Source organism: Chenopodium album, chromosome 16 (assembly GCF_948465745.1).
Source record: "Chenopodium album chromosome 16, dcCheAlbu1.1, whole genome shotgun sequence".
Taxonomy (NCBI): domain Eukaryota; kingdom Viridiplantae; phylum Streptophyta; class Magnoliopsida; order Caryophyllales; family Amaranthaceae; genus Chenopodium; species Chenopodium album.
In genome coordinates this window covers 301,991-314,566 of record NC_137849.1, presented here as the reverse complement: position 1 = coordinate 314,566, position 12,576 = coordinate 301,991, and the positions used below count along the sequence as shown (strand labels likewise).

Sequence of the window (12,576 nt, the reverse complement as noted above, 5' to 3'; positions counted from 1 at the left end):
AAAACTGATGGAGTAACTCTATAATACTAATCGAATAACCCTATAATATTGATCGATTAACCTCAAAACACTCACCGATTAATTCCTATAAAACTGATGAAGTAACCTTTGTAATACTCACCAAGCAACTTTTAAAACACTAACGAAGTAACCCATGATGTGTGGCCAGCTAGTCAACCACGTATAAAAATTTGTATGCATGAAATAATCTCTTTTTTGTACAAATTTTGTTCTACTTAATTACTACTTTAATTAAATTTTGAACTTATTTTCAAGTATGCAATTAAAATTAAATAATAATAATAATAATAATAATTGAAAAATCAGCCCGTCTTGTGTGCGGCCGGCTACACCGTGTGGCCACTTAAAGTAACCCCTATAACATTGATTGATTAAGTAACCCCTATAATACCGACCGACTAACCTCTATAACAATTACGAAGTAACCCCTTTAACACTGACCAAGTAACCCCCATTACACTAGTGAAGTAACCCCTATAGTGGTTGGCCACACGGTGTGGCCAGCCACATATAAGATTTTGTGTTGAAAAATATGAAGAAAAATCTAACTCATCTCTTGAAAATATTATTTGCTCCGATTTTGTGAGCTAAAATCTTGTGTTTTCATTGTCTGCTGGAACATTGATTTAAAAATAAAAAATTAAATAACAAAATTAAATTAAACTAAAAAAAAGCACCTTATTTCCATTTATTTGTCTATAAACTAAAGTGTTTGATTGTTAACTATTTTGTCACCCTTGCAAAATATATTATACTTACATGTGTGGTTTTTTCAAAGGTAAGAATAAGAAAAAATATTAGGAAATCCTCCTTGCAATGAAAATTCGTAATGTATATAAAGAAAAAAAAAATGGTAAATAAACTATAGTTATTACAAGGAATTATATACATATTATTGCCAACAAAATGACCACATTTGCTATACAGTATACTGCTTTGTTCGCCCCTCCATATATGTGGTAAATGCTCCAACAATGAAACTGAGAAAGAAAAGTTCTAATATTGAAGATGATGTGCTCAATTTCTCGTAAAATGGACCAAATTCCTTGGACAAAGTTGATAGCTAAAAGTAAAAGGTGGTTGTCCTCAATTTAAATATTGCAAATATGTAACTTGTTAGAGAATTGTGAGAATGCCTCAATAGAGAGCCCTGGCTTTTGCAATGAAGACTCTAATAATAACAAGGTTGAAGGTGGTAGACTTGATGAGTAAACTATTATTGTCCTTGATGATAACTCATGTCATTTTTGAGTTATGGTAGACTGACTCTTCGAAATTGTGTTTTAAGAAATTTTGAAGGAGGTGGCTTCTAAGAGTCCGGAGAGGAGGCTGGGGAGCAAAATGAGGGAAGGGGAATCTCTTGAAGAGAAAGTATCAATGAGACTTCTTTGTTTCCAATCATTGAGCACAAAATACTGTAACACCCTAGAAATTCCTTTCTTTTAAAATACCTGTTTTGCCCTTTTTAAAATTTTAATTAGGAATATCTAAGACATTACCGCCACCGTGAAAACGGCTAAGGCAACTATCAAAGACACACAACGGAAGACTAATTTCAAAACCATTCAAAACAAGTCAAGTTGAAATGTCAATCAACGAAAGTAAAGTCAAACCAAAGTCAAACGAAGTAAAATAAAATCAACCTACAACTTGGAACCATTATAGGCCCTTATTAAAACCAAAACTGAACTCAAAACTCTTTTCGTTAGTCACGCATAATAATCAAGTCATAAATAATTAAAGCAATAAACACATCATAACTTATAGAAACTAGCATGATTCGCTCTTCACTCATGCCCATTCATGAAAATGCTTCATCACCTGAAAAGCTTATCTCTACCTATTTTCACTACTCTCCATTACAAATGGGTCATCGTAGGGCCAAGATAAAGACAAGGCCAACAAACACACAAAACACACAATCAGCAAAGCTGAGTACATAAGCGTAATTAACACACTAACATACAATTACCTATCAACACACAACTTACCTTATTGTACCTGTTTTTCAAGCATACAACATTCAATGAAATTTCTCACTAGACACTACATAATTTATTTAATGCTGACTACGCATCGAACGGGTTTCCTACTAGCCTCCCCCAATAAATTGAGGTTACTGACACGGGAGCTAACGGTGCCAGCATCAAAACCACTCGTAAGTGGTGGAATTCCTGCGCATAATAATAGTAAAAGGAGTGTACAACGTCCTGTACTCCAGTAGAAATTATGGTTAAATATAAAACCCCATAACTCCCCCCATAAGTTCATACTCAAGGTATATACGTTCCAAGAGTTTTGGTGCGTAATCTCTTTCACTTTACGTTATTTATAGATTGTTAAACTCGGTGATGACTCTCAACCCATAATCATTCAATCAATCAATCAATCAATCAAAGCCTTAATCCCAAAAGTGGGGTCGGCTAACATGAACCAAATTTGATTATTCCGTGTAGTCATCAACATAAATCTTTCTCCTCCATCCCTTACGATCCAAAACTTCATCCTCACGTAAATCCATGCACTTCATATCCTTCCTCACTCCTTCCAACCAAGTCATCTTTGGTCTCCCTCTTCCTCGTTTAATCCCTCCATGGTATCAACCCATAATCATTCAATCAACAATAATTAATCAAACAATCAAATATACCAATTTAATTCTTGAATAATTAGTGACCACATAACAATTAATGTTGAACCCTTTTTAATTCTACCTCGGTGCCAATGACACCTTAAACGCATAAAGCGCCACAAATCCTATCCCTCGGTGTAAAAAACACCTTAAGTGCACTAAGGCACCAACATACAATTTATTCCTCGTGTACATAGACACTTATATGGCTCCTTTCTCATGCTTAATGCACTAATAAAAATTATATGAACCATAATAAAATTCCTTTTTAATATCTTAAACCAAATTAAACATTTAGTTTAATTAAACATGCTCTCTAACATGCCACAAATAAATATGTGGTTCATAAACAATATTCCAGACTATAATTTTCCATCCAGTAATCCATCACAAATAAATCATGCTTTATAATCCAATCACTAACAACATCCAAACCATAATTTCCAATCTAAACCTAGCATGATACTACTTGAAATCAATTAAACACCTATAGCATGCTTCTACATCAATATAATTATGCTAAGTACGCGAACGTACCTTGTATACGATCTTAATATCACCACAATTAATAAAAATCGCTCACTTCAAAGTCTCCTACAATTTAAAATCATAGAAGAGTATTAAAATCCACTCTACACAAATTTCCAGCAATATATACTATTATAAAACCCCTCATAATTTATTTAAAATAAGCTGAAATTATATTTAAAACATCATACTTTAATCCCAATTAATGGGTAATTAAAATTCCTTAAAGAAACTTGATTTTAAATACTCTACCAAAAATTTCAGCACTATATTGTAATGAAAACATGCTGTAATTTAGCCTTAAAACACTTTAATCAAAGGTCTAAACCATTATATATCATAATCCTTCAATAATTTACAAATCAAGAACCCAGGGTTTCAAAAATTGGGGCTTTTTTTTTAATTAAAAACATAATCCGAAAATTAATTAACATCGAACTCATAATCAAACATCAAAAATCAAATCACAAACCCATAATTAATATTTAGATCTAGGATTAAATTGATTTTTGAAATAAAGTTTTAATTTTTTTTTCGGAAAAGGTGGCTGGCCGGCCACCACTGCCGGCTGCCGCCAGCCGCCGACGGCCCCCCGGTGGTGGTGGCCGGCGGTAAGGGGGAGCCGAAAAAGGGGAAGGGGAAAAAGAGAAAGAAAAAGAAAAGAAAAATAAAGAGAAAAGGGAGAGAAGTTTACCTTGGGTTTTCTCCACTCTAGGCAAAATTGATTTGCCTCATATGTGGGATATTTATACCCCTTGTCTAGAAACCCTTCTCCCAAAACTTTCTTCTTTTAATTTTCCTAACCCCTTCCCTAATAAGACTTTACTTAAAATAAAACTTTCCTAAATTAAACCTCAACTTAATTAAAATAATTAATTAAATAAACTTTCTTTTATAAAATATTTCTAAACTTATTAAAATAAATAATTAAAATACTTTAAATAAAACATTTCAATTCAATTAAATACTTCTCAAAATATTTATTTTAAATAAAATATGTATAAAAATACGAGGTATTACAAATACACTTGGTGGTAAACAAAAAAATATTTATAGTCTTGTTTTGGAATATGATAAAATTTCATTCTTTCCAACTAAAGAAAAATAATTTTCTTAGAGTAATAAATTGGTGTTTCTTAAAATACAACATTAAGTCACCAACAAGGCAACAAGTAATAGATAAGAGATTGTGCAATCTAGGGGTGCTAATTAAGTGAGTCGGTCACGAGCTAAGGGGTGCTCGACTCGGCTCAAAAACTTTTTTCATATGCTCACCTCGTGCTCATTAAAGTTTCAAGCCAATAAAACCTCTGCTCGACTCGTGCTCGATCAATAAAGTTTCGACTTTCGAGTCGAGTAGCTCACGATCTGCTCGTTTACTTTTTGGCCCTTTTATAATTATAGGCCTTTATTGTTTTTGTTCACTTTGGGCTTGTTCTCTTCAGATTATTTTCAGCTCAGTCCAGTTCAGCTCTAATAAGTCCAGTTCAGTTCTTAATTTCCTTCTCTCATAAAATATTCAGTTCAGTTTAGTTCAGTTCAGTTCAGTTCAGCTCCAATAAGTTCAGTTCAGTTTAGTTCAGCTCCCCTCAGTTCAGTCAATCAGAACAGGCCCTTTGTATAGTTTACTTTTATTTATTATTAAAAATTTACTCTTTCTGTTTTGATAATATAAATTAACTCTTATTAAGTGTCAAATTTATTCATGTTAACTTTGTTTGTAAATTCTATACTAATAAAATATATTATTGAGTTGCTCATAAGCTTATCGAATCGAGTTAGAGCTTGCTCAACTCGTGCTCGTTAACATGTATCTCGAGTTGAGCCAAATTGAGCCGAGTTTTGACCGATCTTTGATCGAGTCGAGTCCGAGTTACTCAACTCAATTAGCACTCCTAGTGCGGTCTATCAATTTCTATAAGAGGGTTAATCCAAATCTGTATAGTTTTGTCACAATGTAGAAAAAAGGTGATCTAGAGTTCGTTATGTTGATGGTATAGGACGCAATTTACAAAAGGAAAAAGATTTATTCTTTTTAGACGGTGACGTATTCCCAGACTGGCTTATCTTTTAGGTCCAATTCTTGGTAGGAGAATGTCCATTATATATAGTTGCTAAAATTCCATTGCAGAGGAGTGGTCATAAATTATTAAGTGTCATGTAGTACGTAAAAAAATCTTGAAAATATTATTATTTGTATATGCAATCCTAATATTCGTTACTCATATTGTTTATTTGAAAACAAAAAAGACTAAAAAGAAACTAAAATATTTTTCATTTTTCAGTTTTCTTTATAATCATGAATTCAATAAGTCATAGTAATATTTGTTCTAAAAAATAAATAAATAAAAGTCACACTAATATTTGGCTGTTTATATGGCATATATCATATGAGTTGAAAAAAAAAAAAAAAAAACTACAGAATACCGAACGAACCATGAGATTAATGATTTATCGTTTGGGAGGTACTAAATGCAGTATGATTTTACCTAAATGCAGGACAATTTAATTTTTAGTTAAATTTTATTTTTTCAAGGTTACCCTTGTTTTAACCCTATACCCAGCATATTATTTTATTTTATTTTTTTTTTAAAAAAAACCTATACCCAACAAACTTATAAACACACTCATAGTCTTCCACCATTATTCATCCTCAAGACCTCAACATACAAATCTCAGATATTTTACATGAACTTATATTGACAAACAAGATGTTTAATCCGCATGTTTCTCAATTTGACAATACCAAAGCAATGCTATCACTAAACCTTTTCGATATCCAGATTCAACCTTATTTGTAAAAAATTCGAGGCCCTATACTACCTCTCGGATTCCGAGGCTCTTTACCACCTCCCAGAGTTGTTTTCCGGGGCCCTTCGGTACCTACCGGAGATCATTTCCGGGGCCCTTTACTACCTTCCGGATTTGTTTTCCGGGGCCCTTTACCACCTTCTGGAATTGTTTTCCGAGGCCCTTACTGCCTATAACTTTCAGAGTTTAAGTGGCATGAACATCTCATGTCAGATGAGTATTTAAGATTTTTTATTTTTCCATTTGTATTTATTAGATTGCAGGATGATAGAGTTGAATTAATTGTTTAAACTTTCCAACCTTAAAGTCTAAACACAAAGAAAATATACTGATACACAGAATAATGAGGATTGGTTATTCAATTTCTCTTTGCTCTGCCATAAAAAAGTTTTATTTTGGATCAAATTACCAAAAGACAGAAACTTTGATAATGGAGATTGGAGAATAGGAGGGAGCGAACTTCTTAGTACAGTAATAGCTAGTAAGGGAGAATGAAATTAGTTTGGGGGTATAAAAAGAGTAATATAGTCTTGATCATGTTTAAGTGTTATTTTTTAAATCCTGCATTTATTTTCCTTTAAAATTTAGAAAGGGATAAAAAAAAATTCGTCGCCTGAGAGATTCGAACTTTCGCGGGGAAACCCCATGTACTTAGCAGGCACACGCCTTAACCACTCGGCCAAAGCGACCGTTTAATGGTATCTTTTAAAAAGTAAAAATATTTAAATAAAGAAAAAAAGGGCAATAAGTGGTAGTTTAGCAAAGAAGAAAAGCAGACAAAGGCAAGTGGTGGGTGGCGTTGGAAGAAGAGAAAAGGAAGAGGCGAAAATGGCGGCGTCGGGAGGTGGCGGTGGTGGTGTTGGGAGTTTGTCCGGCGGCGATCGAGAAATACTAGCGACGGTGAACATGGTTGCTTCAACTTTGTCATTGATTGGATCTAGCTTCATTGTCCTTTGTTACATTCTTTTCAAGGACCTTCGCAAATTCTCCTTCAAGCTCGTCTTTTATCTCGCTCTCTCTGTAACATTCTTTCTCTCTCCTAACAATTTCTTCTTTTAATTAACAATCACTGCTATGTACGAGTATCTGTCAAATTGTCAATTGCACTTTTAGGTCATTTTTACAGTTTCCTCTCAAACTTCAATATCCATCATTTTCTGATATTATTTAGTAGCCAGTAAGTTTATTTGGATTACATTGTGGTTTGGTTTCTGATTGCAGGATATGCTTTGCAGTTTTTTCAATATTATTGGGTATGTTTGTATGTATGTTATGTCCAATTGTCCATCGCATCATTCATTATAATGCTCATTCATTTACTCAATTCTATGAATTGATTAGTTGTGATGTCTATATACATACACAGTTTTAATTACAGTGTTTCCCATTCTATGTAGAGATCCATCTACAGGCTTCTTCTGTTATGCTCAGGGTTATAGCACTCATTTCTTCTGTGTCGCATCGTTTTTATGGACAACCACTATAGCTTTTACCCTTCATCGTACTGTTGTGCAACACAAGACTGATGTTGAAGATTTAGAGCCTGTTTTCCACCTCTATGTATGGGGTATGCATGTTTTCCATGTCTCAGGATCTATCTTTTGTTGTTATGCTCTGTCCATTTCTACATTGTCATCATTCTCTTCAATTCATCACCTTGGTCAGTTCACCTTATCTCATTTTCTTACAGGCATGGCAATGAGTCTTGCTGCTTATCTTTTTTTCCTCGTCTTTAATTGAATTGAGTGCCTTTTGTATTTATTCAGGAACTTCTCTGGTCATGACTATCATGCGCTCCATCGGTAATCATCATAGTCATATACGTGCTTGGTGTTGGTCCCAAACAGGCCGTGCAGGAAAGGCAAGAACAGAATGATATACCTCTAGTTATCCTGTGATATATTTTGAATAGTTCTGGACCTTGTTAAGTTGTTAGATTCCTGACCTTAATGCAATTTGGTTTAATTAATTTATGAATGTTTACTTCCATATTTCTTTTCATAAGTATCATAACTAATGCGTTTACTTATATATAAAAAAAATTGAACTCCCTTTGGTGACCATTCCGTGCTTTTGACATGTGAATGGGGAATAGCTAATGAGAAAGAAGATAAGTGTAATTGTAATTTGACAGACATTAATTTGTCTTAATGTGTTTTCAAATCAGAATATTGGCTACTTAGCTACTATAAAATGAAGTTGATGGCTCATTTCTTTCATGCTTGTGTTGGATGTTAATCCGACTGTCTTAACCCGCAGGTTGTCCACTTCGGAACATTCTATGCTCCACTTTGGGGTGCGATTCTCTACAATGGTTTTACATATCTTCAAGTGATTCGCATGCTGAAAAACGCAACTCGTGTATGTACTGACTCATGCACAAAAATGTTATTTCATTGCACAGACCAATTAACTCTCTCATACTGATCATTCTAAGGCTGAGTATTGAAATGCCCTCGTAATTTCAGATGGCAGCTGGCATGTCGGACCGGGCACACCAATCTGATGCTAGGCCAGACATGAGAGTATGTTTTAGTTTGCTGTATCTTCTTTGCCAATTGCCTAAATCTCTGGTGCATTGCATTATTCATATCATTAGCTGTTCTTCCATGTTTATCACATCTGCTTCATGCTCTATTTATACTTCAATTTTTTTTCTCTTTGCAGATTTTAAATCAAATTTTAAATTTTATTATTTGTAGCCTCAACTGTTTTATACCTTAAGTGTCACGGTTTCTGTATGAGGCTTTTCTGCTGTCTTACACAACTTTTTATGGGCCTTGTAGCTCATTACTACAAAAGGAAGCTTTAGGCCCATATTATATGAAGACTTAGATGGTTACATGAACATACTTACCAATTAATATTGACTGATTGCTTTATTATTTTTGGAATTTTTTTTAAGGTCTTGCTAACCCTGGAGAAATCTCTATTTTCTTTGTTTTTAGGCTTTAAACCGATGGGGTTATTATCCTCTTATACTTATTGGCTCATGGGCTTTTGGCACGATAAATCGGATTCATGATCTGATTGAACCAGGGCATAAAATCTTTTGGCTTTCTTTTCTTGATGTGGGGACTGCTGCACTGATGGTAATATCAAGTTCTTTTTGATAATTTTACTGGATGGAAAGAAAGGGGTTGATTCTTCTGTTTTTGCTATTTTTGTGCAAATTACAATTGATCCTATGCTGTACCAGGCAATAAAGCTGACTCTTAAAATGTCTTGATCATGTGGTTCATGTCCAGCATTCTTTTGTCTTTTTATTTTATGATTATTTTGTTTTCAGCCAGATTTAGTTGCCTAGGTGGATCCTCAATTTACAAGATGCTACACTATGAGGTTGTAGGATCCAAGACAGATCGAAACCATTTTTGGTGGCCCCTCACTTTAAAGAATGCTACACTCTGAGGTTGTAGACTCAGTTCGTACTTTTAGGAGTCTCATGGTCCGGAAATAATAGTTACAAGTATACTTATAAATAATGGGATGTCCGGATAAAGTAATCACTTTTCCTGATATAGTAATGGCTTATGATTGAATTTAATAATATGCCATTATTTAAAAAAAAAAAAAAAATCTTTTTGAAAAACCACGTTATATTCTTATATATAAAGGATTGGGACAATGTAACAACTGTTTCTGGATGGAGAGATTATCTGTTCTCTTGTTAGTTGTATATGCTCCATTTTGTTGCAGTTTATTGATATTCGGAATCAGGTTCATCTTCTATTATTTGTTTGTTTGTCAGGGCCTTTTCAACTCAATAGCGTATGGTCTCAACTCTTCTGTGAGACGGGCTATTTATGAGAGATTGGATCTGTAAGTAAAGGAAAACTACAAATATATTATGCTTAGAGAAACAGTTACAATGTTGAATGCAGAGTGCTAAATAGTCCAGCAGAATATTTTAGCTGTTCTTAGTCATATAACCTGTGAATATTCCTTTGTTTGTTATTGGAGATTTGGATTAATAAACATAGTTGCTGCTAGAAATATTACTATGTTAGATTTTTAGCTAGCGAGTTTAAATGTATGTTTGGTGCTGTCTTCTGTATCTAGGTTTTTTTTTTTTTTTTTTTACCATTCCAATCATCTAGTGCCACAATCCTATTTTGGCTCTTAAAAACTCCTTCACTCTTTTTGTTGCATGCTTCATTGTGCGCTGAACTGGACTTTAGTATAGGCAGCTATTTGATCATCCGATGCCCTAAAACCCACTTGAGGACTTCTAATTGCACCAAGCATACAACATCTGGGTGTAGTCATATTCATCCCTTAGGCACATTTGTCTTCTTGCGAGGTGGGGATACTCAGAGACTTAGTGCTGATAACAATGTAACTTAACATCCTCAACAATGTCACCAATATGTGGATTTTCAAGTAGCACACTAGCACAGCTGTAACTTGTGACAGCAGTTAAATCTATCCCCATCCCCCTGGATTTTTGTTTTCAGAGTACTATTTCTGCTTTTAGCTGATAACCGTTACTGATTTTCTGGTCTGATTTGTTATGCCTCTATTACTCATCAGAATTTGGCCTGAGAGACTGAGAAGATTGGATTTGCCACTTCGGATTTCAAAAGTCAGAGGGAAACAAGAGGAAAGTGAAATGGTCCCCCTAAAATTTCAAGAACAGCAACAATAGTTTGATGTCTCTGGGTTCTGTTGTATGATTCCTTGGGATTTGGATTGTTTAAAGAATGGTGTTGTCATGTACATGTGTAGAACAGAGAGTAACGGGAAGTTTTAAGGCACAAACAAAGGGAGTTGTCTCTTGTATACATCCTGGTGTGATATCCAGCTTGTGGGAGCAGATGTTGACCTGGTGTAGCAGACAATCATTTGAAGGTATCTTTAAAAAAAGAGCTTCTGAGACTTGAACATTGTCAAAATATACCTTCCAAGTTGCTAACAGTAGGCCAGCATTGATTGATTTTCGAGGGGAGAGTATCTCTTCATTTTATGCAAGGATGTAAAAGATTTTCTGGTCTAGGGTAGCCTGTGACGGAGTGGCAATTATTTTATTTCTTGACATGATTTAATGATGTGGTGACAACTGGTGAGAGCAATTGCAGCAATCATAGGTCTCCCTCTCTTGTGGTAATTTTGATCTACATTACTAGTGTGATTTATATATTCTCTGTTGTATAAGAGCTATCAAAAGTGTTTGCACTTGTGATATTGGGTTTTTATTCTGTAAGTCAACCATTTGGTAGAGATTTTGTGATGAAAATGATAGTGCTGAGAAATTGAGGATAGCTGCTCCAGTGATGAGTCATTGCTAGTGTAGTGACTGCAATTCTATGATTTTGTTTTATAGAAACAACAATGACTTCTGTTTTATCCGTACCTTAATTGTGATCATATATTCTAACTAATAAAAGAATTAAATATTAACTGTGTAATATATTGTTGATATTTACTTCGTACAAGTATTACATTAATATATGTTTTACTAACATATAATTGCATACGAAGTATTATTTTGTCAAACTAAAAAAAAAATAAAAATAAAGGAAAGTGATAAGTGACCTTAGCAAGTACTCCCTCTGTTTCATAATGTTAGTCTCATATACTATTTTGGGCGTTTTAAAAAGATATACCCTTATTGAATATATTTCATTTATAACTTGATTTTTTTTTTAATTAATTGGTTGTGGATTGATGGCATGACTCTAAGTAAGGAAATCTTTACCTTAAATTATGCAATTATGATTTGTGCTTTCCTAATAATATTTTTTGTATTCGTAATATTAAAGCATGCACTTATACTCAATTAAGTAGTATTATATAATATCACGTTACATTTTTTATTCTTTACTACACTTTTTAATTTCCTTCCCTTAATATAAGACTAAAATATAACAAACTTCTTTCAATACCAAAAAAAAAAAAAAAAAAAAAAAAAAAAAAAAAAACTTTTTAGTAGGAAAATTTTTATTGGGGATAATTATGGGATTACTTTAGTATATAGTATAGAAGTATAGATAGATAGATTAACAAAATTTATCAAAACATCATTGTTTTAGGTGGGACCTGACTCAAGAGAAAAATAAATTAATTCAATGGGATTACATACTCCGTATGAAATATTGTATTGGAACTACAGTAATAAAGTTCTATTCCTATAACATAACCAATACCCCTTTGAATAATGTTAGTGACTTTATACACGAAAAAAAATAAAATTGTGGGCACTTGTTGAAAATGTCTTAGTAAAAAAAGTATATATTTCCCTGTTATAATTTTAATTAATTAATACTTAGAGATAAAGTATACTATCTCTGTTTTTTTTTAAGTTGACACGTTTTGATTTAGCACTATTCATACACTTCTCTTTAACCGTGTTTTGTGATTCATACGTAATAAAAATATGGTCATGTGTGGTCTTGTTAGATTTGTCATGGTATGTATTTTCATAATATCAACTTTTTGTAATTTTGTTTATCCATAATTAAAGATATTAACGATTGAATCTGTGCATTTACAAACGTGATTAAAGAAACGTGTCAACTAAAAAGAAACGGAGAAAGTATAAAATAAAAGTGAAATTAGTGTATGAACATACGTACAAAGTTAGG

At 33.3% G+C, this 12,576-nt stretch overlaps 1 protein-coding gene and 1 non-coding gene across 2 annotated transcripts; one reads left to right on the top strand and one right to left on the bottom strand.

Moving 5' to 3' along the window:
* Positions 1-6,560: 6,560 nt before the first annotated feature.
* Positions 6,561-11,380, top strand: LOC145584557 (G-protein coupled receptor 1-like). The gene is made up of 9 exons (XM_081641377.1): positions 6,561-7,012; positions 7,214-7,245; positions 7,390-7,559; positions 7,759-7,853; positions 8,252-8,353; positions 8,461-8,517; positions 8,941-9,084; positions 9,744-9,814; positions 10,526-11,380. The coding sequence occupies exons 1-9, from the start codon at positions 6,821-6,823 to the stop codon at positions 10,638-10,640; spliced, it is 978 nt and encodes a 325-aa protein (XP_081497503.1). The 5' UTR covers positions 6,561-6,820; the 3' UTR covers positions 10,641-11,380.
* TRNAS-GCU (transfer RNA serine (anticodon GCU)) lies at positions 6,600-6,681 on the bottom strand. Its single transcript has one exon. It is a non-coding gene; the product is annotated as a tRNA-Ser (tRNA).
* Positions 11,381-12,576: the final 1,196 nt, after the last annotated feature.